The sequence below is a fragment of the Ambystoma mexicanum genome, chromosome 3q, assembly GCF_040938575.1.
Source record: "Ambystoma mexicanum isolate Mex_15411 chromosome 3q, UKY_AmexF1_1, whole genome shotgun sequence".
Classification (NCBI taxonomy): Eukaryota; Metazoa; Chordata; class Amphibia; order Caudata; family Ambystomatidae; genus Ambystoma; species Ambystoma mexicanum.
The window spans coordinates 1,038,062,799-1,038,090,053 of NC_090926.1; the positions used below are offsets into that span (position 1 = coordinate 1,038,062,799).

The 27,255-nt window shown below is 47.8% G+C and overlaps 1 protein-coding gene across 2 annotated transcripts in view; it reads right to left on the reverse strand.

Annotated features, from left to right (window-relative positions):
• Positions 1–27,255, reverse strand: part of LOC138583200 (galectin-3-binding protein-like) — a 137,406-nt gene that overhangs the window by 36,706 nt on the left and 73,445 nt on the right. For both annotated transcript variants that reach the window (XM_069655228.1, XM_069655226.1), the window contains exon 5: positions 4,576–4,843. In XM_069655228.1, the coding sequence (XP_069511329.1) occupies positions 4,576–4,843 (268 nt within the window). The remainder of the gene's footprint in view (positions 1–4,575; positions 4,844–27,255) is intronic.

The window sequence follows — 27,255 nt, forward strand, 5'->3', positions numbered from 1 at the left end:
ATATTCCCTTGGCTAGTCCCTAGGTAGAGAGAATTGCAATAGTCAATTTTATACATGATGAGCGTTCTTGCTAGGGTGATGCTATTCGGTGTGGTTAGAAACGGTCTGCAAGCTGCAATAAGTTTGCAGGTGTAGGCAGAGGCTGATCTGACTGCATTAGTTTGTCGTGTCAAAGACAGAGTGGCGTCAAGATAGAAACCCAAGGTTTTGGTGTCTTTAGAAACCTTAATGATGTTTCCATCTATGATGAATGACTGATAGGACGGAGATAGTTTGTTGAGACGTTGCGAGGAGCCCAGGATGAGGAGCTCCGTCTTGTCGTCGTTGAGGCATAATTCGTGTTGGGCTATCCAGGCCTGGATGACCAGATAGACGTCGTTCAAGGCCTTGGTGTCAGCTATATTGTCGCCAGTGATGGGATAATGATAATGTATGCCAGCCTTGCTCTCTAACTTGCTGTACTTCTGAGGCTCGTGCTTCCCTGTCGGAGCCGCCAAACTATGGAACAACCTCCCCATTGACTTGAGAAAGGAGTCCTCGATCTAGGAGTCTAGGAGTGTGGTGCTTTAAATAAACAGCCCGGTCTTCAGGTTTTTTCTAAATGTCCAGTATGAGGGCTCCTTTCTCAAGTCAATGGGGAGGTTGTTCCATAGTTTGGCGGCTCCGACAGGGAAGCACGAGCCTCAGAAGGACAGCAAGTTAGAGAGCAAGGCGGGCATACATTAAAGGTGATACATGAATGAACGGACCAGGGACATATGTCCACCATAAGAGGAGAGATATTAAGATTCCAGGACACTACCCAATCCAATATGCGTCCCCCAATATGTGTGGGGATCTTCACATATTGTGTAAAACCAGCATCCAGCAGCATCAACAGTGACATAGCATCTTGATAAATAGGATTATCAACCCGAAGATTAAAATCATTGGTGCCTGCTGCATTATTCCACAGGAAAGGGTTGCACTCAGGTCCTAGACCCGGCCGGAACATCACTTGCACCTGCAGCTCCTGGGCATCTTCGATACCTAGCTCCGGTGACCCTTTTTCGACCTGCTAAATCTGAGTAAAAAGTAATGGTGGTGAGTAGTAACAAATACGTACCGGTACCCCTATCTCCACTCCTTAAAAGTTGGCAAAGAACTTTGATTTATTTTACAACTCTTGGCTTTGGCAACACTTGTTCCAAAGGTCTTCCAAAAGATAGAAAAGTATTTTACGCACTAGTACACTCCTTGGACATCCTTCTGGATCAATGTTCACACCCACAGAAACATTTCCCTAACTTTTTCCCAACTCCTAAACCTATCCGGAAACTTACTTTGTTCAACTTCTGAGCACAAGGCCCCATACAACGTAGGGTTGAACTTTACAAGTTAGGGTTCCTATTCATGTGGAATGTTGGTGCAAATACAAATTACTTACCTTCCCTTTCAGGTATTGTGGGGGTGAATTGTTAATTGAATTGAATTGATATTTTATTTCTATCGCATTCGTACACAAGTGTTTCAGAGCGCGACAAGGCAAGGGAGCAGAACAGGGGAGAACAAACCAACGTTCTTACTAGGCCCAGTGACATTGAGAATGTGCAAGCGTATGGGAGAGGGAGAAGGTAAAAGTGCATGTAAGGGGGGAGAAGTGGAAAGTGCAGAGCAAAGGAGAAACAGATAAATAAAAATACATAAATAAATAATAAAGGCAACAAACACTGGTAGTGCACTCAGCAAGTGGCAAGTGCTGTGCTTACGGCAGCAGACAGGGTAGGTCTGATAAGTGCAGGAAGAAAAAAGGATGAGGGGGGGACTGTATGGGTACTGATACAGACCCCTGTGCAAGGGGTGGCCTAGAGGCAGTGGGGGGGACGGGTGTCAGGGTGAGCGTGTATCTGGGCCCAGAGGATAGAGGATGGCTAGGTGCACGGTGCAGAGAGAGAGAGCAGATCAGCAGGGGAGAGGGGGGCGAAGGCAGTAGCAAAGAGGATGGTCTTGAGGTGCTTCCGGAGCCTGAGATGGTTCTACTCAAGTTTTAGAGTGGCAGGGAGGCTGTTCCAGAGGGAGGCCCCAGACAGAGATCTACCCCCAGCTCGTTTCTTTGAAAAACGACTGACCCTGAGGGAGTTAGAGGTAAAGAAGTGAATAGCTTGAGAATGGAGGTATTTGCGGAGGGATAGCTGATGGTATTTTGGACGCAGGAGCCAGAAAGCCTTGTGGACAATGCAGAGGGTTTTGAATTTAATCCTTGCATCCAGTGGGAGCCAATGGAGAGATTTTTGAGCTGGAGAGATACGATTCAAGGACTTGAGGCCAAGGACAAGTCTCGCAGTCCTGTTCTGGATTCGTTGCAGAGGGCAGAGAAGAGAGGCAGGTAGATTTAGAAAGAGGCTGTTACAATAGTCCAACCTAGAGAGAACCAGAGCTTGGGAGACAGTGAGCTTCTGGGGGAAGGAGAGGAAAGGCAGAGTACCTCTGAGGAGGTGCAGTAGGAAGTTTTGGAGTCAAAGATGACCCCGAGGTTCTTAGCCCCGCAGGTGGGGGTAGGAATAGTGCCAAGGGAGGCTGGCTAGAGAGTGGGGAAAGGATGGTGAAGGTGTGCCGATGAGGATGATCGCCATCTTGCTGGCGTTCAAACAAAGATCGTTGGCGGCACACCAATCTAGAAAGGCAATCAGAGATGGGGGAGGGAGAGGGAGAGGAGGTGGCCGAGGGCAGCCTGAATTCTGTACTGACTAACTGTGACTGTATGTATGAATTCTATTAGTAATATTGTGTGATAGTATTACCTGCTCCATTCATTTTATAATGTGTTTCTTGGCCAATAATAAATAGGGTATTTTTGTAATATGTGTAATCACTGTATTCATTGTGTAGACTCATTGTGAACCTCTGATCCCACTCACCTCTCCTGAGACTTAGCCTTGACCACCCCCCATGCTACCTTAATTGGTTGGGTCCAGCTGCTCCCTCTCCTTGTCTGCTTCTGGATTGCCCACATGGAGCTCGATTTGGCTTGCTACTTTTGGCACCAGGTGAGTGGGTGTGCTAAGCATTGAGGCTTGGGGAGGCTACAAACCACTTTTCCTGCCTGTGGCTTTACAAGAATGATTCTCCCATCAGTTCCAAAGAAGAGAGGGTATGCAAGAGGCTTGTCACTCCTTGTGCCTGCAGTGGTAAAGAAGTCATGAGATCGTAAGAAAGAAGGGGTCTCCCACTAAATATCCTTTGGCTGTATTGCTCAAGGCTGCATTTCCTTCGGGTCCACTGTATGTTAATTGGGAGAGGGGCCCAACATCCTCATAATATTTCTCAAGTTCTTCCTACCTCCAAATCTGTAACTGTACTTCCGAGTCTATGTTTGAGAATATTGATCCAGGGGCCCTCCACAGGCCTGTTCCTGAATCCGCAGTTTTAGTCCTGCAATATAGGGTTTTCCGAATTGGGTCAGGTCAGCGGGGCAACAAATCAAGTTACATATTACTAGCCAGCCATAAAAGTCACTCGCCACGTCAATACTATACATACCCACAACACACCATTTCTTACTCGTCCACAGTTAAATATCACTAGCTAGTGGCAAGTACACATTCTGCACCCTAAGCCAGGTGACGTGGCTTGGGGATACTGCTGGCCTCGAGAACTCAAGGATGCCTTCTTCAGGGAATCTGACGATGGCCGTCAGTGCGCACTGTCAAGCTGGACAAGGTGACATAGGTTGACAAAAACTGCCTATCATTCAAACACTTTTAATTCACTAGGCAGAGTATATGCATGAAATGTGTGTGAATAGAGATCGTTCAGCAAACAACGCACACAAAACTTTGTGCAAATAGCGACAAGTGACTTAAGTAGTGTTACGGTTCAAACTGTACACCCTATGCCAGAAACCCGCCGAAAGCATGTCAGAAAGCCCAGTTACTTAAGGTCTTGCCCATGGGATCTGCGAGTGGCACCTTGTAGTTACAGTGATATGACATGGCAGAACTGTGGTAGCAAGCGCTATGTAAAATAGCAAATTATTATTTTCAAAGATCACCTTCTTTGAGTACTACTGTAACAAGTCAGTAACATCAGTCTCAAACCCCACTCTACCACATACATCTATACCTATATTAGCATCTGCTTTCCAGTACCACAGGCGTTATCCACAGAATGACACACCAACACCAAGCACAGCCCCCCACAGACGTATAAACACCAAATACCAACTCCCAGTCTAGCTCTCAGCTCTACTGATACCAGCACCAATAACACTGACTCACTGAAACCAAGCTCCCCTCTGGTCATTGCTGCAGACCCTAAATACAGAAATGGTTCTCGGACACCGAGAGCAACACCCCTCAAAACTACAGAGCCGCGCACTAGAGTACTGACTCACTGGCACAATGCTCTCCTCCATTCAGTACCACTTCACTAACTCCATCAATGAACCACTGACACCACACCCAACACCACAGCACTACCTCTGGTACTGACTGACTCAGACCACAATTCAGCTATGCTCAGTAATGCATACACTACCCCCTGTACCAACTCACGGACAATGGTTTTAGACCAATTGAACCTCCATGCAATTCCTACCTGATGAAGCTGTCCACATAAGGCATGCACTCAGACTCAACAACCATAGTGTAGGTGTCTGCTGCGGCCTTCAGCAGGAATCCAGCCTCAATGTTCATGGAGAGGATCAGCTTGTGGGTGCAGAAGGTCTGTGGTGCTGAGTCGTTCCCTGGGGTTACCGCCACAATGCTCAGATCACAGTCCTGCTTCCTGTTGTACAGTTTGTTCAGGCACTCAGAGAATTCACTGGAATGGTCAAGCTCATACGTCTGGGAGTCTTTGAACAGCTCTAGAGGTGGAAATGGGACAGTGAGAGGAAAGCATTTCAAGTCTACAGAGTTGGGTACAAGATAGGGCCTACATCTTTTAGAAAAAGGACAGTTTTAAGGTAATTAAGGAGTTTGTCTATTTCCTCCACAGCTAAGGATTGCTAAACCTACATAGGCTGCCAATTGCCTACACCGCAGCACCACAAGGCTCATTCATCCTGCCCATTTCCCAGTTGATAAAGACTGTGGAGTGCAGCTGAGCCGCAGATAACAATCCTTTGGGCACAGTTAGACTATTAATTTTCTAGCAGGTAATTAGCCATGGTCCCAGTGTTCCTGTTTCGCTGCGGGTATCACCCAGGGCCATCCACACTAACAATGTTCTAGGACAGAAGGTCTCCACTAGGCACATTGAGTCTGCCCATTCCTAGCTAATGAGATTCTTAGAAAATGTGGGAATGTCCATCTACTAGAGGAAACACCAATATAGTTCAATGAATTTTTATCGTTCCAGCATAATTGAAAATGCACAATCATTGTTTACACTTATACATACATAAACATCATCCTATTTACAATAAAAACAGACAAACAACATAGACTGCACAAATTAAAAGCAATTCTGCTTAAGCAGGTAGCACATATGTAGAATCTAAAGTGCAATAATTAATCAAAGTACTCCAAGTGCTACCAATAAAGTGCTAGCAATACAAATTTCTCATCTTTTAAGGTCATGAAACCCACTGAGCAAACACATCTTATGAGGCATGCAGAGCATTGCAGATTTCAGAGTGGTTACATATACATATATTAATGTGTTTGGGGTTTTAACATTATTTTAAAAAATGTGTGTTTTGTATTTTTTTTTAAAACAGTCTAAATTGCATTTTGATATTGTGAGTCGAGTATAGATGCAAATTGAAAGCTTAAAATGTGTAGTTATTCTACATGCACCGTGCACGCAGAACTTTTAGCAGGCACGACAAGGAGCTTGAACTCCATTTCCCAAGACGACATACGGCGTGCGCCCGTGTGACAAACTCGGGTGGCGCTGCAGGGAATAACTGGCCTGCGTGAGTGCAAAGCGCTGTTGCCAAGCCTGTTTAGGCCTGTTTGGCATTCGGCGTGAACCGTTGGGCCTGGCCTGATCCAAAGATAAACTGCCAAAGGAAAAGAGGAAGATAGGATGGGACAAGTTACTTACCTGTAACTGTTGTTCTCCAGCATGGGTCTGGCATGGATTCACATGCTCATGAATATTCCCCGTTGTCAGGCTGGGAATCCTCAGTAAAAGAAAAAATCAATTTCAGTTTAATTTCTGAACGGTCTGTCTCCTTTCAACCAATCACTGACCTCTGGGTGTAATGTCCTCCCATGACTACCCTCTACCTAAGCCCCTCCTCTGGCAGGCATCTTCATATTTGGTAGCACGTAAAGTGGCAGTAGGACCAAGAGAAGAGCCGCAGAGGGGTAGTCGGGAGGGTTTGCATGTGAATCCATGCCAGACCCAAGCTGGAGAACAACAGTGACAGGTCAGTAACTTGTTCCTTCTCCAGGATGGGGTCTCGCATGGATTCACATGCTCATGAATAAAGAATACATAGCAGTACAAACATGCACAATCACGTGAGGTGGCAAGGCTCAACAGAAGCAATCTCTTACCTCCTCACCAGGCTCACCTTCAAGCGAACGGGTTGCGCAGCATTGCTTGGCCGACTCTGGACACCTCCTTGGAATCCCTGCCGACGCAGTAGAATTTCGTGAAGGTGTGCGTCGACCTCCACGTAGCAGCCCTGCAGATGTCCAGCAGGGGCACAGCAGACAGGAACGTTGTTGTAGCAGCAATCGCTTTGGTAGAATGGGCTGGACAGCCAGGCAGCGGTCAGTTTGTCAACCGATGACAGAGAGTGATACAGCCGGAGAGCCACCTGGAAATGGAAGCCTTGGACAGGGCCTTCCCATTCTTCCCACGACAAAAGTTGACAAAAAGCTGAGAAGTTTTCCGGAAACGCTTCGTGTAGGCCACATAAAACTTCAGCGCTCTAGCCACATCCAGCTAGCGCAAAGTCCTTTCAGCAGAAGACAAAGGCGACGGGAAAAACACATGTAACACCAAGGATTTGTTCAGATGAAATTCTGATGGAACCTTGTGCATGAAGGAGGGGTGCGTCCGCAGCACCACCCTCGTCTCGTGAAAAGTCAGATAAGCCGCTTGCAGGACAGGGCCTGGAACTACCCTACTCGTCTCACAGAGGTGATGGCCACGAGGAAAGCTGTCTTCCATGACAGAAACTTGAGCGGAGCCGAGTGCATAGGTTCGAATGGAGTCCCCATGAGCCTAGTCAGCACCACACTGAGTTCCCACGCCCGGGCCCGAGCCTTCACCGGCGGGAACACGTGGAATAGTCCTTTGATGAACTCCTTAACAAGATGGTGTGACCACAGAGAAGACCGTTCCGAAAGATCTGGTGTAGCGGGAGATAGCCACCAGATGTACCTGAATTGAGGTATGAGCCAGGCCCAAAGGAAGTCCCTCACCTTTACTGGGTGCATTTCTAGATCCTCAAGGTACGTCCAGTAGGTCCTCATATCCTCCCTCGAGGGGTCCAACATGACCCTCAATTGGGCTGCCTTATAATACAAATAAAGATCTGGGAAGCCAAAACGCCCCTGGTCACACAGGAGCGTGAGCATAGTAATTTTCACTCTAGTTCTCTTATTTTGCCCCACAAATCTAGCAAGGGCACCCTTCAGATTGCTAAAAAAAAGTTTCTGGGAGTCTATACGGAAGGGCGGAGAACAAATGAAGCAATCATGGGAGGAAGTTAATTTTAACAGATATCATACAGCCATACCAAGAAAGGGTTATGGGCTCCCATATTCTGAGATCCTCCTTGATCTTATCTACCAAGGGGCAGAAGTTTGCCTTGGGTAATTCTGTAAGGTCCCTCATTAGGAAAACCCCCAAGTACTTCAATCGTTGCTTTTCAACCCTCATGCCCATATATCTAGAATGAGAATCCAGACTGGAACAACCCACTCCCAAGGGCATGATGCATGACTTATCAACATTCATTTTAAGCTTAGAGGCACCCAAAGCGCTCAATCTGCGCCATTAATTCGTGAAGCGAAGAGCTAATATTAGTGAGATAGTAGTCAGCAAACAGTGACAATTTACACTCCACCTCCCTACAATGAATTCCCCTGACCGCCTCCTTTGTAATAGGTGATCCCAGGTGTTTTACCCCCTCTCGCGTAACAACCAGGAGGGTGAGTCGATCAAGGAAAGCAGCAATCTGTGAGTCATCCCCCATATATTCCGAGGTATAAAGCCCTTCTTAAAACTTGGCGAACTCCCTCCTTATATCTACCCGGTCGTATACCACTTCATCCATCTCCCCCTTGATAACACCAATAGCTTTTTTTTCCCTCCCTTATGCCGCCAGGATCTTGTCTGATTTTTCCCCCCTGCTCATGATATTTTTGTTTTAGAGACAACAATTTCTTCTCTGAATTCTGGATAAGAACAGGGACGTCATTTCACGAAAATGTCAAGGGTAGCGGAAGTGAAATCACATGACCCTTGACCCCCTTGATGACACCACAGGAAGTGATGTTATTTGATCCCGCCCCCAAGTGACATCACAGGAAGTGATGGCAAACGACCTTCCAGTTTTTTAGATGCGTCTAGCACCTATGTTTCCAGATGCTCTAATTTCTCAGATACAAGAACCGAGCACAGAGGGAGGCGTGATTTGACCACGATCACTCATTTGGGGAATGTCATTTTCCATATTCGACATGGGATCTAGATGTAAAACATACATAATGCAGTACTTGTAACAGGGTAACCGAAATCTCTAACGCAGGCTACGGCTAATGTACGAAACATCTATAGTACAATGGACACAGAAGTACTCTGTGGCGTTGCTGTGTTAAACAAGCCAACAAAGCACTGACCTAGGGAGGTATGTGCTGCTTTTTACCCAGGAGAGAAATGCTGCATGAGCAAGGCTTTAAAATGAGATCATTGACCACGATTTGGTATCAACAAAATTCCCTGGTTATAAATGTATCTATGAGTCAGCTACGACTACGATAGAAGAAACCTATTAGACTGGTATGTGTGCACACAGGGGAGTACACCTAATAATGTTATCTTTGCTGGAGTATAATACCTGGGAAAGGTTCTTTCAATATACCCAAGACCCCCCATAGTTTTTATTATCTAAGCGTAATACTGGGTGCCAGAGTATTTAAAAGGACCCCACTATTAAATGTAATATCATTGCTGCACACATAAATCTGTGGCACTGCACAGTTCTTTTAAATCAAAAACACCCACAAGTTGCTTCTCACCCGGGGACTCACTAGCAGACTTCAAGGCGCGCACTGCACACTACCCCTTTGTCAGACAATGGCGTAGCCCACAATTTGGGCCCCCGCCTGTCCCCCAAGCTCCTTAACATAAAGAACAGGGCTGCCACACCTCAGGCCGGGCCGGACCACCACGTGTGTGCAATGTCCATGATGATTATGCCTCTGCAGGGGCATGCACTACTGCAAATGAAATAATAAATATGTTTTTTAATCAAAGCTTTAATGTTAGCATAGAAAGAAGGGGGCGGTGCCTGGTCCATAAATGTACCAGCCACTAGTGGTGGCTGATGAGTTATTTTTTTGGAGGGTTTAAATATTTGTCACAAGTATGCAATTGCGTCCGAGCGTAGCGAGAGAGCCCGAACTAACGAAAATGGGCTTGCAGGTTGGTGGGGATTCTTCCCCCTCCCCTGAAAAAATGTTTTGAATAATGGGTTAAAATGAAAATGTGGGTAAAAGGCAATTCTAATTAATAAGCCATGAATGGTGGCCTTGAAACGCTACAAGAGAGTCTGTTCTCCCACCTCTCTGCTATCATTAAAGGTGAAATAATCTGTGATTTTAATAAGGAGAGACTGAGTAAGTTCCCTATCTTTAAGTAAAGGGTTGTTACATCGCCACCCTCCCAAGGACCACTGGCAAGTTTCATTCCCCAATGTTATCTTTACCAAATCATGGTCTGACCACGGGATTGGGATTACACAAGAGTCTTTAACCTGGGCTTTCAACTCAGTGTCTACCAGAATTAGGTCTATGTTAATGTTAATGTTAAAAGACATTTGTACCGCGCACTATCACCACCTTAGTGGTCCCTTGGCGCTCTGGCGGCTCTGAAAAGGGAGACGGGGGGTTGAGTTAGTGGGAGGAAGCAGGAAAAATGCAAGAGAGCAGTGATGTGCTGTTGGCGGCCTCAGCCCGGTGGGTCCGTTGGCTGGGCCTGGGGTGTTTGCGGCCGGTAGTCGTCGTGTACTGTTGTGCAAGGCTATGTGTGTTTTTGTTTTGTTGTTGCAATGTAGTGAAGTTTGTGCGGTTTGTTGTGCTGTCAGTTTTGGTTGTGTTTTGTTTTGGAGTTTGAGAGGTGTATGCAGAAAGGGAAGTTATTAGTCGGGTTGGTTAGTTTGCATCTCTATCCTGAATTGAAGCGCTCGGCTTGCGTAGTCTCCCCTGTTGCAGCTCTGTCCTGATCTGGGTCTGACTGGCCTACAGGTTCCTTACTCCTCTGGCCCCCACCTCTAACATGCTCTCTCATGGCTCCCCTTATCCTCCATTTAGACTCTAGTGGCCAGTGCATCTGCTAATGACAACCTCTCAGGTAGTGGGGGGATTGTCAATGTCTCGATAATTCCACACCAACGTGGTACCTGTTGGTAATTAAATTACGGTGCGGGCGAAAGAGTTGGTGGGATTGTCTGGGTTAGTTGACTCAGTCTCCGTGTGTGCTGCCTGTGTTCCTGTCTATCCGATGTCACCCGTCCAGCTGCCGTGGGCTTTACTCTCCCCGGTCAGGGATGTCCGTGTCTTTTCGGTTTAGTTATCCTTTTTACCAGTTTCGTTTTTCAGGTTTAGTCTGTGGTGTTGTAGAGCCAGGTTTTTAGTGATTTCCTGAATTTTAGGTGATCTTCAGTGTTTCTTATTTCCTTTGGGATAATGTTTCAGGTTTTTGCGGCTAAGTGGTAGAAGGAGGTGCCTCCAAGTTTTTTCTTGAGGTATGGTTTGAGTTCCAGGAGGGTTTCGTAGCTCGATCGGAGCGGTCTCGTTGGTTTGTAGACTGTTATTTTCTTTTGTAGGAATTCTGCTCCATGTCCATTGATTGCCCTGTGCGTTATGCACATTGTTTTAAAGGTGAGGCGATGTTTAACTGGGAGCCAGTGTAGGGTTTTTAGGGCTGGAGTGATGCGATCTCTTGCTGCTGCATTTTGGATCTGTTGCACTTTCTTCAGGAGGTATTCAGGTATTCCGAGGTAGAGGTTGTTTGCATAGTCTATTTTAGACATGATTAGGGATATCCGTGAATAGGAATCATGCACCAATGAGAAATATGTGAAGGGTCTATTCCCCCTCCTCACAATCCACAAGAGAATCCATAAGACCCAGGTCCTGGTTCACTTTTCCTATTCGCCTAGAGTCTCCACCGCTGGGGCGAACACATTTCCCTTCCATCCTCTTACAATCCCTTACCAGGTCCAAAATCATGTTAAAATCGCCCCCCATGAACAGGCGTCCTAGCACAAACAAGACCAGTTCCTTTTTCACACCCTCCCAAAACTCAATTTTACCAGAATTTGGGAAATAGATTGAACATATTGTAAGCCTCTCATCGTTCAGGCTCCCTTTAATAAATAAGAACCGGCCATCAGGGTCATCCCGCACTCCATCCACCACTAGGCCTAGTCGAGCCGAGATTATAATTACCATACCTCCTTTCTTGCTGTCACCCACATACAACTCCCCTACCGATATCGCTCTGAGACGTGGTTCCCTGCTCCGCTGCCAATGCGTCTCCTGTACTAGGATGACATCTAGCCTGTCCCTTTGAAACTCCTGCCAAGTCATGGATCTTTTGGTCTGAGAGTTTAGCCCTCTTACGTTGAGGGAGCCAATTACCAACTCAATTCCTAAACCTAGGACTCTGCTCCCATTCCTCCCAAAACTTAAATCCCTCCCTGAGAACTCCCAATCAAAGAGCACAGCAAGAAAATAACCTGTAAGGACCACAACCCAGAAGAAATAGACACTCTGAGAACACTTGTACCCACTGAAGGCTCTGAACAATCACCCTGAATCCATCTCCCCTTACTCCCCTCTCTCCCCTCCCCCAAGTATCCAACCCTATCTGACCACCCACTACAGACTAGGATCAGATTACCAGAGGTCCCCGAAACAACAGGGCCGAATCAAAAACATCTCTTAATATTCTGAGCTCCCTCTACATCGCACTGCAAAATTCCAATTCCACCACCATCTCTCCCCCACCCCTCTGAAGTCCTCCGTCCCCCCACACACCCTCCCAGCTCGAATACCCATCCATAGTCCGGGCCCCCCTTTGCTGCCGGCCCCCTTCTCTCAGGTGTTAATAGAGGGCGGTCTGAACAGGCACCAACTCACAGTCCCTTGGGACCCCTGGGCAGAGTATTACGTTTTTTAAATGTGTGTGCCCCAGTGATTTTGCGCCTATTCCTAGCTACATCTAACTTTGGCATAGTTCCCACCACTTCTCCTGAGCCTCCTGCCCAGAGCCATGAAACCTCCATGAGGTTGTCCTATACTCTTTGAATGTCATCTTCCGTCACCAATCAATATTTCTGGCCTTCATATTCAAAGGCGATTGAAAAGGGGAATCACCAGCGGTAGCGCACCCCTTTAGCTGTTAACCATTTTGTGAGGTGACAACATAATCTCCTACTTGTCAGTGTGAATGCTGAAAGATCCTGAAAGATAGTAACACGGGCTTCCTGGTAGTTTATCGGGTCCTCCTTCCTGGCCCTCTCGAGAATCTTTGTCTTTTCATTGTAGTAATGGAAGTGAGCCAAAACTGTTCTAGGACCCTGGGATCCTCTGCCCGCCCAATGTGCTTGATAAATAGTGGGCTCATCTATAGTGTAATTCCCATACAAAATGTACAATACTTCCAGTAAAGATCTCTTGATGTCTCTCTCCTTTTTACAGGAAACCAAAGAAACAAAGGTTGTTACAGCGTTCTCCATTTTCAAAATCGTCCATTTTAAGCGAGATATCAGCTTCCCTTCTCCCCAATTCGGAGAGCATCATATCTGTCTGAAGCTCCGAGGTGTCCAATGACATTTATTTTTGCTTCCAAACCTTGTATCTTATCATCAATACAGAATATTCTCTGGTCCATCTTATCCAACCTCTGACCAAGATCCGCTCGGATACTCCTCATTTCCTCCAAGAGAGCTGCAATGTCTTTCTTTGTCGAAACCGGGTCCTCAGCCATGTCGTCTCCGGGGGAATTAGTCATTGGGCCTCATTACAAGTATGCCGTTCTGGTAAAATCGATGCCGGTATTACCGTACCAGCATCCTTTCCCAGACCGGGAAGTAGTCAGAGTTGCGATGCCGGTGTCATCGGCCAAGTACCCGCTGTGGCCGTCCACATCGTTGCCGCTATCAGCGTTCAAACGCGGCAGCCATGCCAGTGACACTGGCATGCCGCAAGTAAGTCCACATTAAGAGGTGTACCGACGTGCAAATACCGGCATGGATATGCCGGTAATAAGAGATAAAACGATGCTGGAAAAACCGGCATCGCGGACCAAGCAGTAATAGGAACCTGGTGTGTACAAACCTGCCACAGGTGCGCACAATCAGCACAGGTGGAGGCAATGGAGTGTGGCGCAGTACAAAAGGAGCACTCCCACACACCACACCCCTTCCAAATCCACAATGCTACCATTATCACTAGCAGTACTGGAGCTGGAGGACATGCCTGCACAGCTACTCATTGAGGAGGCAGTGAGCCAGAGGGTGCAGCGGAGGGGCAGGAGGAGAAGGAGTGCGATAATGGGGCAGTAGATACCCAATGTGCAGCCAGTTGTACCCCACCGGCAGCGCGAATCCCTCCCCTAAGGGCCAGCCCATTTAATCTAACCGCTGCTCAGATCCACACCCTGTACCGGCTGGATAGGGACACCATCACCACTATAGTGAACCTCATACATGATGCCCTGGTGAGCCTCATCAATATCCGAACAGCCATCCCCACTTGCTGAAGGTAGTGTTTGTGCTACCCTTCCTTGCCACAGGCACTTATCAGCAAACAGTGGGGCAGCTGCATGGAATCTCCAAACCCTGTTTCTCCCGTGTGCTCACCCAGGTGCTACATGCACTCCTGTCCCACGTACGCGACCACATTAGACTACCACGGACTGCGGAGGAGGTGAATGCAACCAAAATAGCATTCCATGCACTTGCAGGCATGCCTAATGTAATAGGTGTGCTCGACTGTACACATGTGGAGCTGGTTGTCCGGCATGCTGTGGAGGTAGTGTACCTCAACAGGAAGCTGTACCATTCCCTCAATGTACAGATGGTGTCCGATGCCCGCAAAATAATCACGCATTGCTGTGCAAGATTCCCTGGCTCCACACATGACTCCATGGTGCTGCGCAACTCCACACTGCCCCACTACATGGCACGGCACGCTAGCCATCGTACCTGGATGTTGGGTGAGTGAAACCACAGGGCCATGAGGGGTGTTGAATGGGGGGGGGGCAGTTAACAGCATAGGTAACCTGTCTGCTGTGTGAGTGAAACCACAGGGCCAAGAGGGGTGTTGAATGGGGGGGGCAGTTAACAGCATAGGTAACCTGTCTTCTGGGTGAGTGAAACCACAGGGCATGAGGAGTGTCCAAACATAGCATTGTATAGCATGCAAGAGGAGTACATGTGCACACTGCATGCATTAATCCATCATTACTCCAGCAAAATACCCGTAACCATTACCAGGTATCCATTGAAGTGCAGATAGACTGGGTAGGCCAATAGAAGGCTAGTAAGATGAGGAATTACACCAAGCACCTCATCATACCCAACCTGCACAACATAAAACCTCACACATTGAATGGAAGAAGACCAGGCACAGCGTAATGGGTGCCTTGTACTGTGACTTATGTAACTTCAACAGTATGTGCAACACAGCAAATGCATGCAGAAGTGCAAGGCCTTCACAGCCGTGTCTCCATGCATTTAACAGACAAAGTGCTCACATCAGCACATGTATTAGGAACATCTCAAAACATAAACCACATGTACCACAATGCACCACTCTGTAGTGACAATGCATGAAATACATGAACCCAGCAAATCAATTCACAAGTCATGATGCTCAGCCAGAGAGAAAATCATCTGCCACACTCAAAAAATGCTCACTGCACTCACAGTTCACAGGTAACTGCAGGTCAGTACGCCTTTCATGTCACCTCAAGGGACACCTTCAAATAGAATGGGTCAAGGATGAAAATAAGGCAAACCACTGTTATTGACTACCACCAATATTTGATTGAGAGGTGCGGGACTCATCCAATGTGGCTCCATTCCATCATGCTAACACCGACCCAGCCGTATTCTTGTAACATAGCCCTCACCCGTGACACATACTACCAATGGATATCTGACCTTCTCATATGGGTGAAGGTGTCAATGTACATGCATATGAAGACCTGTATGTATTGAATGCATACCAGGGATACCACTGTATCACAAAAAGCTAATAAGGCAAATGTGTAAGTTGCCAATATATATGCACAGTTCATTTCCATTGGTAACACTACAATGCAAATTGAGTGCATTGTGGTATGTTGTGGTTGAGTTGTGAAAGTACAGTTTCACATTGATTGGGCCATGTGAAAGCAACTGCACCCATCCACCCCCCCCCCCCCCCACTATGGATCATCCCTAAATTCACTTACCGGGTTCATAGACATTGACACATGCCATGTACAGTTATTATTTCCTGTGCTTAGTTGCATTTTCCAATGAACACTGTACAGCCAGTGCTAACATGGAATGACCAAATTAATCACAAGTACCCTTTCTCTCACTCTCATGCAAGTGATGGCGGGTATCCCCTGATGGGCTGGCTCATGACCCCCATCAGGCAACCACACAACAGGCACAAAGAGGCCTACAACCGTGCACATGGACGCACGTGCATCACCATCGAGCAGAAATTTGGCCTATTGAAGGAACGGATCCGCTGCCTCAGCTGGTAGGGGTTTGGGGGGCAGGGCACTCATTTACAGGCCAGAGAAGGTTGGAAAAATCGTGCTGGTATGTGCCATGCTACACAACATGTGAATCCGGCGCAATGTCCCGCTGCCCCCTGACATGGACTTGATGCCACCAGAGGATGAGGATGACGATGAAGTATATGGGGTAAATCCTCCGCGCCACAATGGCAATGATGGACGTGCGACACGGCAAGAATTAATTGGCAACTTCTTTTGATGGACTGTTAAAGACACGGCACTGGGCATGGGTCACACTGGGCACTATACACTGTACATGATTAAATAGACTCCCACTGAATAAGCAATGTCCAGTCATGTTTGTTTGGTGTATTGCAAAAAGATGAACTATGTACAGATGTGAATTATATTGCCTAACACTACCATCCCATTTTATTTACCCCACAAACCATCCTCCACTACCCCCTCCCCCACTACCAGCTCCCCCACCATCCCCAGAGCCTCTACCCCCACAGCTCCTCCCCTACCACCCACACATCCAACAACCCCACACCCACACCACTACCCCCTCCCCCGTTACCCCCACAACCCCTTCCCAACTTCTCCCTCCCCACATGCACTAGTAACATGGCCTATTTATGCCCCCTTTTTGGAGTATGGGGGTGAGCCTCTGGCGGGTGATTGAGTCGCTATGTCAGACGCACAGGGCTACTCTGAATGGAACTGTACGGTGTTGTGCTAGAGGATGGGCCGAGTGGGGTGGTGATGTGCCGTTGTTCGGCTATAGCATTCACCAACATGTTAATTGACTCAGCCATAGCAGACATCACTCCATTTCCCTCCCACACACGTCTCACCAGGTGGTACACACCCTCCGTGGCTCTGCCAAGCATTCCTGCCGTGTTGCGCGAGGTGTCCTGCATAGTCTGCCGTGTCAGTTTTGCCTCAGTGAGGTACTGGGTGACCAAGGTGTGTATTGCCTGTTGCCGCTCTTCCATTCTAGTGAGGCACCCCTCAATGTCTCGTATGTGCCGGAGTCCAGGTAGTGGCAAGGGAGGTGGGCTCTGAGGGCCTGGGGGAATAAACACAGCTTCGTCCTCTTGGCCACCGTCGCTCTTGTGTGTCGCGTCCACTGGCCTTCAAAGTGCTGTGTGCTCCAGGGTCTTCTGTTGGTGTTGCAGGTTCGGGCACCTTGCTGGGTGGCGGGGATTTCGGCTCTTCCTGCAGTGTGTCATCTGGGGATTCAGGCTCTTGCTGCAGGCTGTGGTCTGGGCATTCTGGCTCTCCCTGCTGATGGGCCTTCCGGGCCGCAGTTGTCGTTGGCTGTTAGGCCTGCTTGGCCACAGGTGTTGTTGGCTGATGGGCCTGCTTGGCCGCAGGTGTTGTTGCCTGCCGGGGCTGCTTGCCAGCAGGTGTTGGCGGCTGCTGGGCAGTAGGTGTTTCCTGGTGGCAGGGGGTCTGTGCGGAAGATATTGTGGCATGCTCAGGTCTTGCCGTGGAGTTGCTTGGCTCTTGGCTAGAGGCGGTGGATTTGCTGCGGCAGCGACGTACACCAGTGGACGTGGGTGGGGTGGCATGTTCACCCTCGCTGTCAGATGATGTACCTGTGGGGGACAGTGAGGCAGGGCATCAGTAATTGGTCTGAATCCATAACATCTGACAGATATCATTGCTAGTACATTCAGAGTCATGTGCATTGTCATGGGCATGGTGGAGGGCATGGCATGGTGCATACATGAATGTGTGGGGGATGCAGCGTGGAAGCATCTTTGTGGTGCGGCCATGGAGTGCGCAGTGTCTGTTGGCTGGGGTACTGGTGTCTAGTGGGTTGGGTGTTGTGGCCATGCCACAAGGGCTGTGTGACATGTAGAGTCTGATTGTGAAATGGATTTGTTTCACTTGTGGACCTTGCTGCATTGATGTTGGCTCTGCGGGAAGGGACATGGTGGGTGTGACAAGTGCGCCTGGTGTCATTGACATGTGCATCTTGACATGAGGTGGCTTTGGCCATATGGTGGCTCGGCGGTGCCGCCAGCAGTTGGACAGTGATGTGTGTCTGTGTGAATGGAGATGGTACTTGTGTGGGCAATCCAGGGGACATGTGGGGTTTGTTTCCTGTCTTCCTGCCAGGTACATTGTACTTGTGTGGAAGGAGGTTGTCGGTGGGTGGAATGGCAGCAGGGATCTGGTGCTACTTACTTGACATTTGGACTTGACCATTGGCATTGGGGATACAAGGTGTGAGATGTGACTTTGGGATTACGGTTACGGATACTCATCAGCATCATCGGAAGTCGCTGCTCCCGTCTCTGCATCTCCGACTCCCTCTATGCTTTCCATGTGGAGGACGGTTCTGCAGGTCTCCTCCCATGCCTGCAGTTCGATGGGGGATGGTGCACCACCTCCTGTGCCCAGCCCCTGGCTGCGCTCTGCGGCGAGGAGGTTGTGGACACGGAGACCGTCCCACCTCTTCCAACAATCTCAGACCGTCTGGGGTGTTGTCCCCACCGCCGAGACTTTGCAGGCCACATCCTCCCAAATGGCCTTTTTTCTTAGTTGTGCTGGGTGCCGCAGATCAGCACAGAACACCACACCAGCAAGCTTTACAGGTGTGTCTGCCAGCATGTTCACTTCCTGTTCACAGAAAGGTGGTTTGCGGCGACGGACAGCTGCTTGCCTAGCTGACATGTTCCTCTGTGTCGGCACCGGTAATTACGGCCTCGTCACTGCCGGAGTCGGTGTCTGCGGTATCGGCGATGCCGGTATCGGGGGATTTGGGGCAGTTATAGGCATGCCAGTGCTACTGTTTCCGGCATGCCAGAATGCACGTGCACGCGGACTCGGAATCTACCATAGATTCCGGCAGCAGTGCTACACAGAAACGGTAGCACCGGTATGCCGGTAATTTTTGTTTTTACTGGCAAACTTGTAAGGAGGCCCATTGTTCCTGCAAGCATATGACTAGGGGCTGTGTCAGAGAAGCAAAATTGCTGTAGGGATGTCTTTCAGCTCATGGACCGAGTGGATCCAAAGGCTGTTCCACTTTCACCTCTGCGCAGCCTCTACACCATTTGGACCCGGGGGTCAGGTCAAGCAGCATTTATGTTTCCGGTAGGCGAGTTCTAGATGCACTCCCCTCCTCTGAACTGGATGTGGACATCCCAGTAATGAATCCTGCAGGTCATGCGCAGCAACTCCCCCTTTTCCGTTCCCCCTAATTCCTCCCAAGCCGCTGCTGCTCCGCCACTGCACGGGCCCACAGTCCTAAGTAACTCCTATATGTGGTTCCAACTGTCTCTTATGGAGGACCGTGATCGGCACCCCTGCTGGAAGTCAACCTAGGAGGCTCAGGGCCCCTTATTAGCTCTCACACAGGAATGACTCAGTGTTTGTGCGCCGTAACACCCCGGGATGCACCAGGCCTTTTATTTTCCACCTACTACAGCAGGAGACTGTTTGTGTACCGGGTACAAACAAAGTGATCACAGCCTCAGTCCAGGAGTGTCCTGTAACCTGCAGCAAGCTCAGGACTGTGTCTTATCACCCCAACACCAGCGGGCGAGGATAGCAGTTGTTATTGCTACTCACTCTGACCATTCACAGGGGATCCTTAACTCTGCCGCTGCTCGGAGTTCACTGCACCTCCCCCTTCATAGTTGCGGGAGGATGCTGGACTACTACAAGTCAGCTCGCCCCTCCACGCTCCGAACAGTCAAGTCACCTGCCATGGGTGAGCTGAGTCCCCAACTCCAACCAGCGCGTCCTCTTGTAGTGCACTACTTTCATCCACACTCTGTCCTCAGCCCCCGGTCTGGCTAGGCTCGGGCAATCCCTCTCTTCATTATTTCCTGCAGTCTGCTGCTGCCTTACAGAACATAGCACTGGGGTGTTCTGCCGAGGAGCTGGCCACGCCTGCACATTGGTCCCCAGGGCATTCAGCCCGCCCCATAACCCAGCTGTCTCCCAGAGCACCTCTGCGGCCATCCACCGCACCAATACAAAGACAACCTGGGTGCACTCTTATCACAATGTGCAGACTACCGTTACTGTTGAGAAGCTGTCCGGGGGGCATCAGGATTATCTCTCCCCACTGCTATCATCAAAACCTACTGTGGGTATGGAAAAGAAGGGGCTCAGAACTCTTTTCTGCCCTGATTTCAGAGAGCAGCATGGATGAAACCGCCATTCGCTGCACCCCCGTGGTGGCCTCTTGTATTTTCAATCTTACACGGATGATACACAGATATATGTTAACATTGGCAATGTGGAAGACTCCACCCTTAGAGTGAAAGATAACAGATGCAAAGCGGGAGGATACGACAACAACTTTGGGATGAAAAATTTGTGAAACACTGGAAAGCACTATATAATCCACAGGTTTCGGCTTCTGTTTTGCTTATCCCTGATGGAAAGCAAGTGCAGCAACCCCTGTTAATGTTGCGGAACGAAGGAGAGGTTGCTCAAGTCCCTTCAATACCTACCCAACATAATATTACTAACTCAACATACTGGGCCTCATTACGACCCAGGCGGTAAGTTACCGCCTGGGTCGTACCTTTACCACCATGGCGTAAACTACGTTTACGCCATGGTGGCTGGCGGACTTACCGCCCCATTCCGAGGTTGGCGGGGCGGTAAGTCCCCAATCCCCATTTACCCTTCCCCATTCCCATTTTTGCCCCATAGGGCATAATGGGAGTGGGGAAGGCGTTAATTACGCCACCGTAAATTACGGTGGCGTAATTAACATCAAGGTCCCTTAGCGCCATAGATTTTAACACCTGCTAAAAGCAGGTGTTAAAACCTCCATGGCGCTAAGGGACCTCGGAATCAGGCGGTAAGGATCGGCGCTGTTTACGCCGCCGTAAACCCCTTACCGCCTGAGTCGTAATGAGGCCCACTGTCTCCCTAGAAATCTGGGCATTGGTAAAACTTTTATGCCTCCAATGGCTGATGACCTCCTGAAGAAGACCATTATGGATTATAGATTTTGTATTATCACTAATGTGGAGCCGTCGGTGGGCCATGAACCTAGGGATACCCCGAGGAACAAAGTTCTGGCATGGCTGCGGCAAAAGACTGGGCCAGGTGTCGTAAGAATGTCAGATCTCAAAACCATCCGAAGGATTAAGATTGTCCAGTGGTGAACCCAGAATGGCAGGGACTGTATTTTGTTGGGTTGAGTTACAAGTAACTTGCTATCCTTCCTGTCCATATGTAATGACCTGGTGAGAGTTTCATCGTATCTGAAGTTAATTACTGACTTTTCTGTCTTATGTGAATTAGTTTAAGTTGTTCTTCTAATTCTCTTCTGTTTATATGATTGTTTGTTTATATTGGTAGTTTTTGCTTCTTGTTTGTTTGTTATGTGCCCGTATGCCTCTGGGCCTATTGGAGCGCTATATAAATAAAAAGATTAAACACATTTCAAAAATTGTCTGGAGGAGGTCAGTAGCTGGATGTCAGCTAATTGGTTCTTGCTTAATGCCAAGGAAACTGAGGTGGCCTTGTTCGGCCTGAAACATCTCTTGGAGGCAGATAACTGTCCTCAGACACCTCACTTTTTGGGAACGGATCTTCCACTAGTGGCCAAGATTAAGAATTTGGGTTGCATATGGGCAAAGGTGCAATCCCTGTTCTATAATCTTCAGCTTCTGCGTCAAGCCCTACCATATGTACCTTCGGACAAGCAGGCTGCAGTGGTCGGAGCATTGGTAAATGCTCAAGTAGACTATTGCAATAGTCTGGTTTCAGGATTTCTATCCAAGCAGTGGGAACAACTGCAAAGAGCACATAATGCGGCAGTGAGACTGGTGGTGGGAGCAAGGAAGTCCGATCATAATTCGGGATTCTGTTGTTCCCGACACTGGTTATCGGTGAGTTACAGAATTGATTTTAAAGTCCTTAGTCTCATTTTTAAATGTCCAAATAATTTGGCGTCAACCTACCTGGCAGGCAAAATCCAGAGAATTGCCCAACCCAGCCACTTCGGTCCAGGGACAAACTGCTGTTGAGCATTCTGAGTTTTTCAGTCTATGGACCCAGAATATGGAATAGACTACCCCTAGAGATTCGAGCAGTCAAGTCATTGAGATTTTCCTGAAAAAAGTTAAAGATGCATTTATTTAAATTAATCTTTGCCCAGTGTGGGGAGGTACGGCCCCACAATGTTCTTCACTTTATGATATATGGGCTAACGTGATGGTTTTCTGTTATCTGACTACTACTACGTCGATGACTCACCTGCGCCCGAATACTATTAAGTTCGTCCGGTATAGCGCTATACAAATAAATCAAATCAAAAAAGGAAGAATAAAAACAAGTTATCACAATTATTTGGCAGAGAACAAACAATGCAACAGCTGTTCTATAATGGACAGGTCAGGCCTAAAGTGCAATACAGATATCACAGATCTTGTTAGGTCATGAAGCCCACATGAGGATAGTTGAGTTCATAGAGCCGCTTGGCAGGGTACAAACAGTACAACAGCTGTTCTATGATGAAAACCTGCCATGAAAAGCTACAAAACAGAATGTATTAGGCTAAATCTAAACCTATACACAATAAAATTTAGATATCATGCAACAGCCTAAGAGAACTCATTTCATCTATTGCCACTTTCCTTCACCCCATTTGTATCTCAATGGCCATCTCGCCATTGACATCCCAAGCCAATGCCTTTAACAAATTATTTACGAATAAAATTGAAAAAATCCAAAAATAAATTAAATCGATCAGACTCTGGTAGAATTAGAGCCGAATCTGCTCAATATGACCACCATGATCTCGATAGTGCCCCAACAGTTTGACTTTAACCTGGTCGGCCAGGATACTATTTCTGCTTTGGTAAGGAAATTAAAACCCACAAATGATGCACTGTTAGTCCTCTTCTGTTGCACAGCACAATCTCATGATGAAGACCGGGCGCATTTTCTGACTAATTGTATTAATCAATCACTACTACAAGGACTAGTTCTGCATGAGCTGAAACTTTCTATGGTATCACCTTTCTGAAAAAGCCCACGCTCGATCATAATGGTCTTCATAACTACCGCTCGGTTGCAGGCCTTCCCTGGCTAGGGAAAATCTTGGAAAAAGTCGTGAGTATTCAGCTGCAGGAACACGTTGATAAATGCTCCTTGCTGGACGCCCACCAATCAGGTTTACGTCCAAGCATGTAAAGGTGACAGCATTGGTGGCAGTCTGGAAGGACTTATAAGGTCAGATAATGGTGAACTATCCCTGCTGGTGATGCTGGATCTCTCGGCAGCATTTGACACAATGGATCGGAGTATCCTACTATCACGCTTGAGGTCGGAAGGGGGAGTATCCGATCATGCTCTACGATGTTTAATTCTTTCCTGCCGAACTATCTTCAATATGTGAACTTTGGTGGGCACTATTGGACATTTTTCCACAGAACTGTGGTGTCCCCCGGGGCTTTTCACTGTTGCCTCTTATGTTTAATCTTTACATTAAACCGCTAATGAGCATCTTCAGGAAATATGACCTATGCTTTTCCTCGTACGCCGACAATACTCTGATTTTTTAGAGTTAGTAACTCTGAGGAGTCTTTCCACAAAGTAGGTCAATGTATTGATAAAGTGGGACTATGGATGTCACAGAATCGCCTTCAGTTAAACCCTAACAAAACTTACTGGTTGGACATGAACACCTTTTATAAGAGGAAATCAAGCACCCCCATCTCCTTGCTTCATGGGATCGAGACTCACATTTGCCTCTAAAATAAAGAACGTGGGGTGTATCTGGCAAAGAAACTTTAGCAGTGAAAAGCAGGTGGGAGCCAAGGTGCAATCTGTCTTTTATTCTCTGCGCCTTGCTCTTCCTTTCATCCTGCAGAAAGATCATGCTACTGTAGTGTGGGCACTAATCAATTTTCAACTTGATTACGGCAATAGCAGGTTAGCAGGCATTCCTAAGAGACAAATGGCTTCAGAGGGCTCAGAATGCTGCAGTTCAACTAGTTTACAAAGTCTCAAATTCATTTGCCATTTCAACATTGCGCAGATATCTCCACTGGCTCCCTGTTAAGGAGAGAATCGACTTTAAGATACTACGCCTGGTTTTTAGGTGCCTACACACTCTTGCATCTACTTACCTCGCAGAGAAATTTGTTGCGGTATGAACCAAGTCAATCACTTCAGCCCTCAGACAAGCTTTTGTTGGTGATTTCACCTTCTCACTGTACTTCCAGGGGGGTCTGGCGCTTTGCGGCATATGGACGCAGATTGTGGAACTCCCTGACCGGGGAGCTCCGGAGTACGACAGAGAGCACTATTCCGGAAATCACTAAAAACATACTCGTTCAAAAAATTTACTCAGACATGGGCTGTCAGTCAGGTGGTATATGAATTGTTCTCATCATCAATTGTGCCCAGATGCAGTTTATTCTGTCAGGCTGCACAATATAAATATTTCAAAAGTTACATTAGAGAAAACAGGCCTACAAGTGTACTTCATTAATATACAAGACTACAATACGTGTTACCCATTACACTGGTTGATATTCATTTATCGAGAACATAGATGAATCTGGTTTTAAGGGGGCAGGTTTCAACAACAAGCTACAACGCCTCATCTTCATCATAATTTATAGTATAATACAGTATAATCGTAAACACGAGCAGGTTACATAATTACCTGTTAGTTAGTTGCTTTAGTAACTTCAAATGTTGTATGTAGGAAGAGTCACATTGCTGGAGGGTCCATAGTAACCATTCACTTGTTGCACAGTCTAAGAAAGCTAAATACTTTCCCTTGGGGTTAAACTTAAAGATACCCAGCCCTAACCATTGTGCAGAAAGTGGCACAGGGCAAGGTTGATAAAAAGCAATCCTCAACTACATTCTCTGGCCCATTGGGCACAGCGTCAGTCGTCATGGCCCGACAGGGCCAGGATGGGGCGATATTGGAGGCGATTGCGGAATTGAGAACGTCCCTGGAATCCAAGATGGGGAAAGTGCGAACGGATGTGTCACTTTTGAGACAGGACCTACACAACTTTGAAGAAGGTGACTGATCAGGGGAAAACCGTGGCAGAACTGTCGGCAGTAACTGAGATGTTGCAAAGACAGGCAAAGGAGCTAGAGGACCACACCGGGATTCTGGAACTTGGAGTGGAAGATGCAGAGGGCCGGTCAAGATGAAATAACATCCGCTTTGTGGGACTCCCAGAGGGAGAGAAGGGTATGGATGCTACAGAGTATGTGGAGAACCTTTTGTTGCAGTCTGTTGGTCCTGGTATGCTGTTACAAGGCTCCTTGGTGGAACGAGTACATTGTACACTGATTAGATGCCCCCCCGGGTGATCCCTCCTCGCACCATTATTGCGAAGATCCTGAATTCCAAGGACAAGGAATTGATTGTCAGGCACACTTGAGAAGGTGGCAGAGTCTATGGGGGCAATAGACCATTGGCTGTATTCCTGGATTATACAAGAAATGTTCAGTTTCATCCCAGGACATTTGAAGTGGTCAAATGGGTTCTTTGGCGTGCACAGTTCTGATAAATGCTCCAGTTTTCTACAAAGTTTATGGTGCTGTATAAGGGCAAGTCTTTATTTTTTGATGTGCCGAACGAAGTTATGGCTTGCATGCAACAACAGTGATTGGACAGAAGCACGCACAACGGTGATGGGGAGTGTTACAGAGGAACCCAGGAAGAGAGGGAGGAGGAACAGACCGTTTGACAAGGTGGGGACACAGAGGCTCGATGTGAGAAGGGAAAGAGCAATGCAGCTGGAACTGGGGTACGCGATGGATCGAAAAAAGTCAAGGACCCGTGGATTTGGACTCTGGCCTTGAGGCCCATACCTGAGGGAAGAGCTGACAAGATGCAAACGTCATTAGAGGAAAAGGTTATGCACTCGCACACCGATATAAAGTATTAACATATACTGTGACCAGTGAAGGCAATATGTGTTGTACAAAGTGCATTGGGGTTTCAACAGCTATGTAATCCTGGCAATTCATTTGGCCAGATGGGAGTTCTGGCTTGTTGGGAATGCCACTGTGAGAAAACTGAAGGTGTCTCCCTAGTTAGTCCCCGGGGTTCTGTCATCCAGGTGGCCAGGACACAGCCATCGCTATTATCCAGTTCCTGGGGGTGGACTAGTGGGGGAGGATCACCTGGATAGGGGGTCCTCGGGGAGTTGGAGACCGATGGGTGAGACGCGGTACACCCCTCCCTTTAACTCTTTTTCCCATCCTCTCACATAGGACATTCCAAACCACTGCCCCCTCCTTTTCCGACATGAACACTTTCACACAATACAAAGGACAACGGACTAACACTAGAGCTGTTTACCTGACATGTCCCAATACAAGGGTCAGACAATGTCAGGCAATTGATCAGAATCACACACACCTGATGGCCCTTTCCCTTCCCCACAGGGATAAAAGGTGGAGCCAGAGAGCATGGTAAGAGCAAGGCAGCACGGCAGACAGCACAATGAGATGGCTAAGCAGGCGTGGCAGTTCAAACAAAGGAGAAAGGCGGCAGGAATCGAGAGGGTGGCGAGGAGAGAAGCAACCTTGCACTTTTCATGCCAGGCCAGCGGAACCTTCGTGGAAGAGAGCCTAAGACCGCGAACAATATAGCACGAATGTCTTGCAGCAGATGTCAATGGTACACAAGGGCAAGCTTATGCTGATAAGCAGGATCGAGGGAAGCTCCCGCACCCGTGGTACCAGCTTTGACTCCAGGAAAACCAAAAGCCAAGCGGTTCATCACAGCCAGTGAGTCGAAGGGAGAATCGATTAAAACCGGGCTGTGTTGATTGAGAAGCGCTAAGTGGCAAGTTTGAACCAAGTTTGATGAACTGAGAAAAAGAACTGTAAAAAGTGTTAAGGGGTGGCCAGCTGCAGAGGGAAAACCAGTACCACGTGGCTGCTAATTCAAGAGACTCTGGTCGATCCCCATCTGAGCGAAACTATGGGTACCAGAAGTCCGTATGAGTGTCGCTGAAAGAGGTCAAAGTGGTCATACAGGAGGTCTAGTAAAATCCCTGTACAATCGAAAGACTTTGATCTACAAACTAAGGGAACGAAAGGAAAGTGAATCCCGCAGTAAGAAGAAACAAGGGAATCGAATCCCAAGAGGGAAAAAGTCTAAAGTCCCAAGAAACACTGTGTCTTGAACTGTTTAAAAAGACATTAAGATTTGTGAAATACGATACAAGAAGGGTCAGGGCCCAGAAGAGGGGGACCCAGGGGTGAAGCCATCACCCACAATACATTGGACACAAACTTTTCATTTGTTAAAGGAACTTTTGTTTTTGGTAGTTGAATATGTCAGGTCCTCGAAGGTAAGAGACTTTCAAGGGA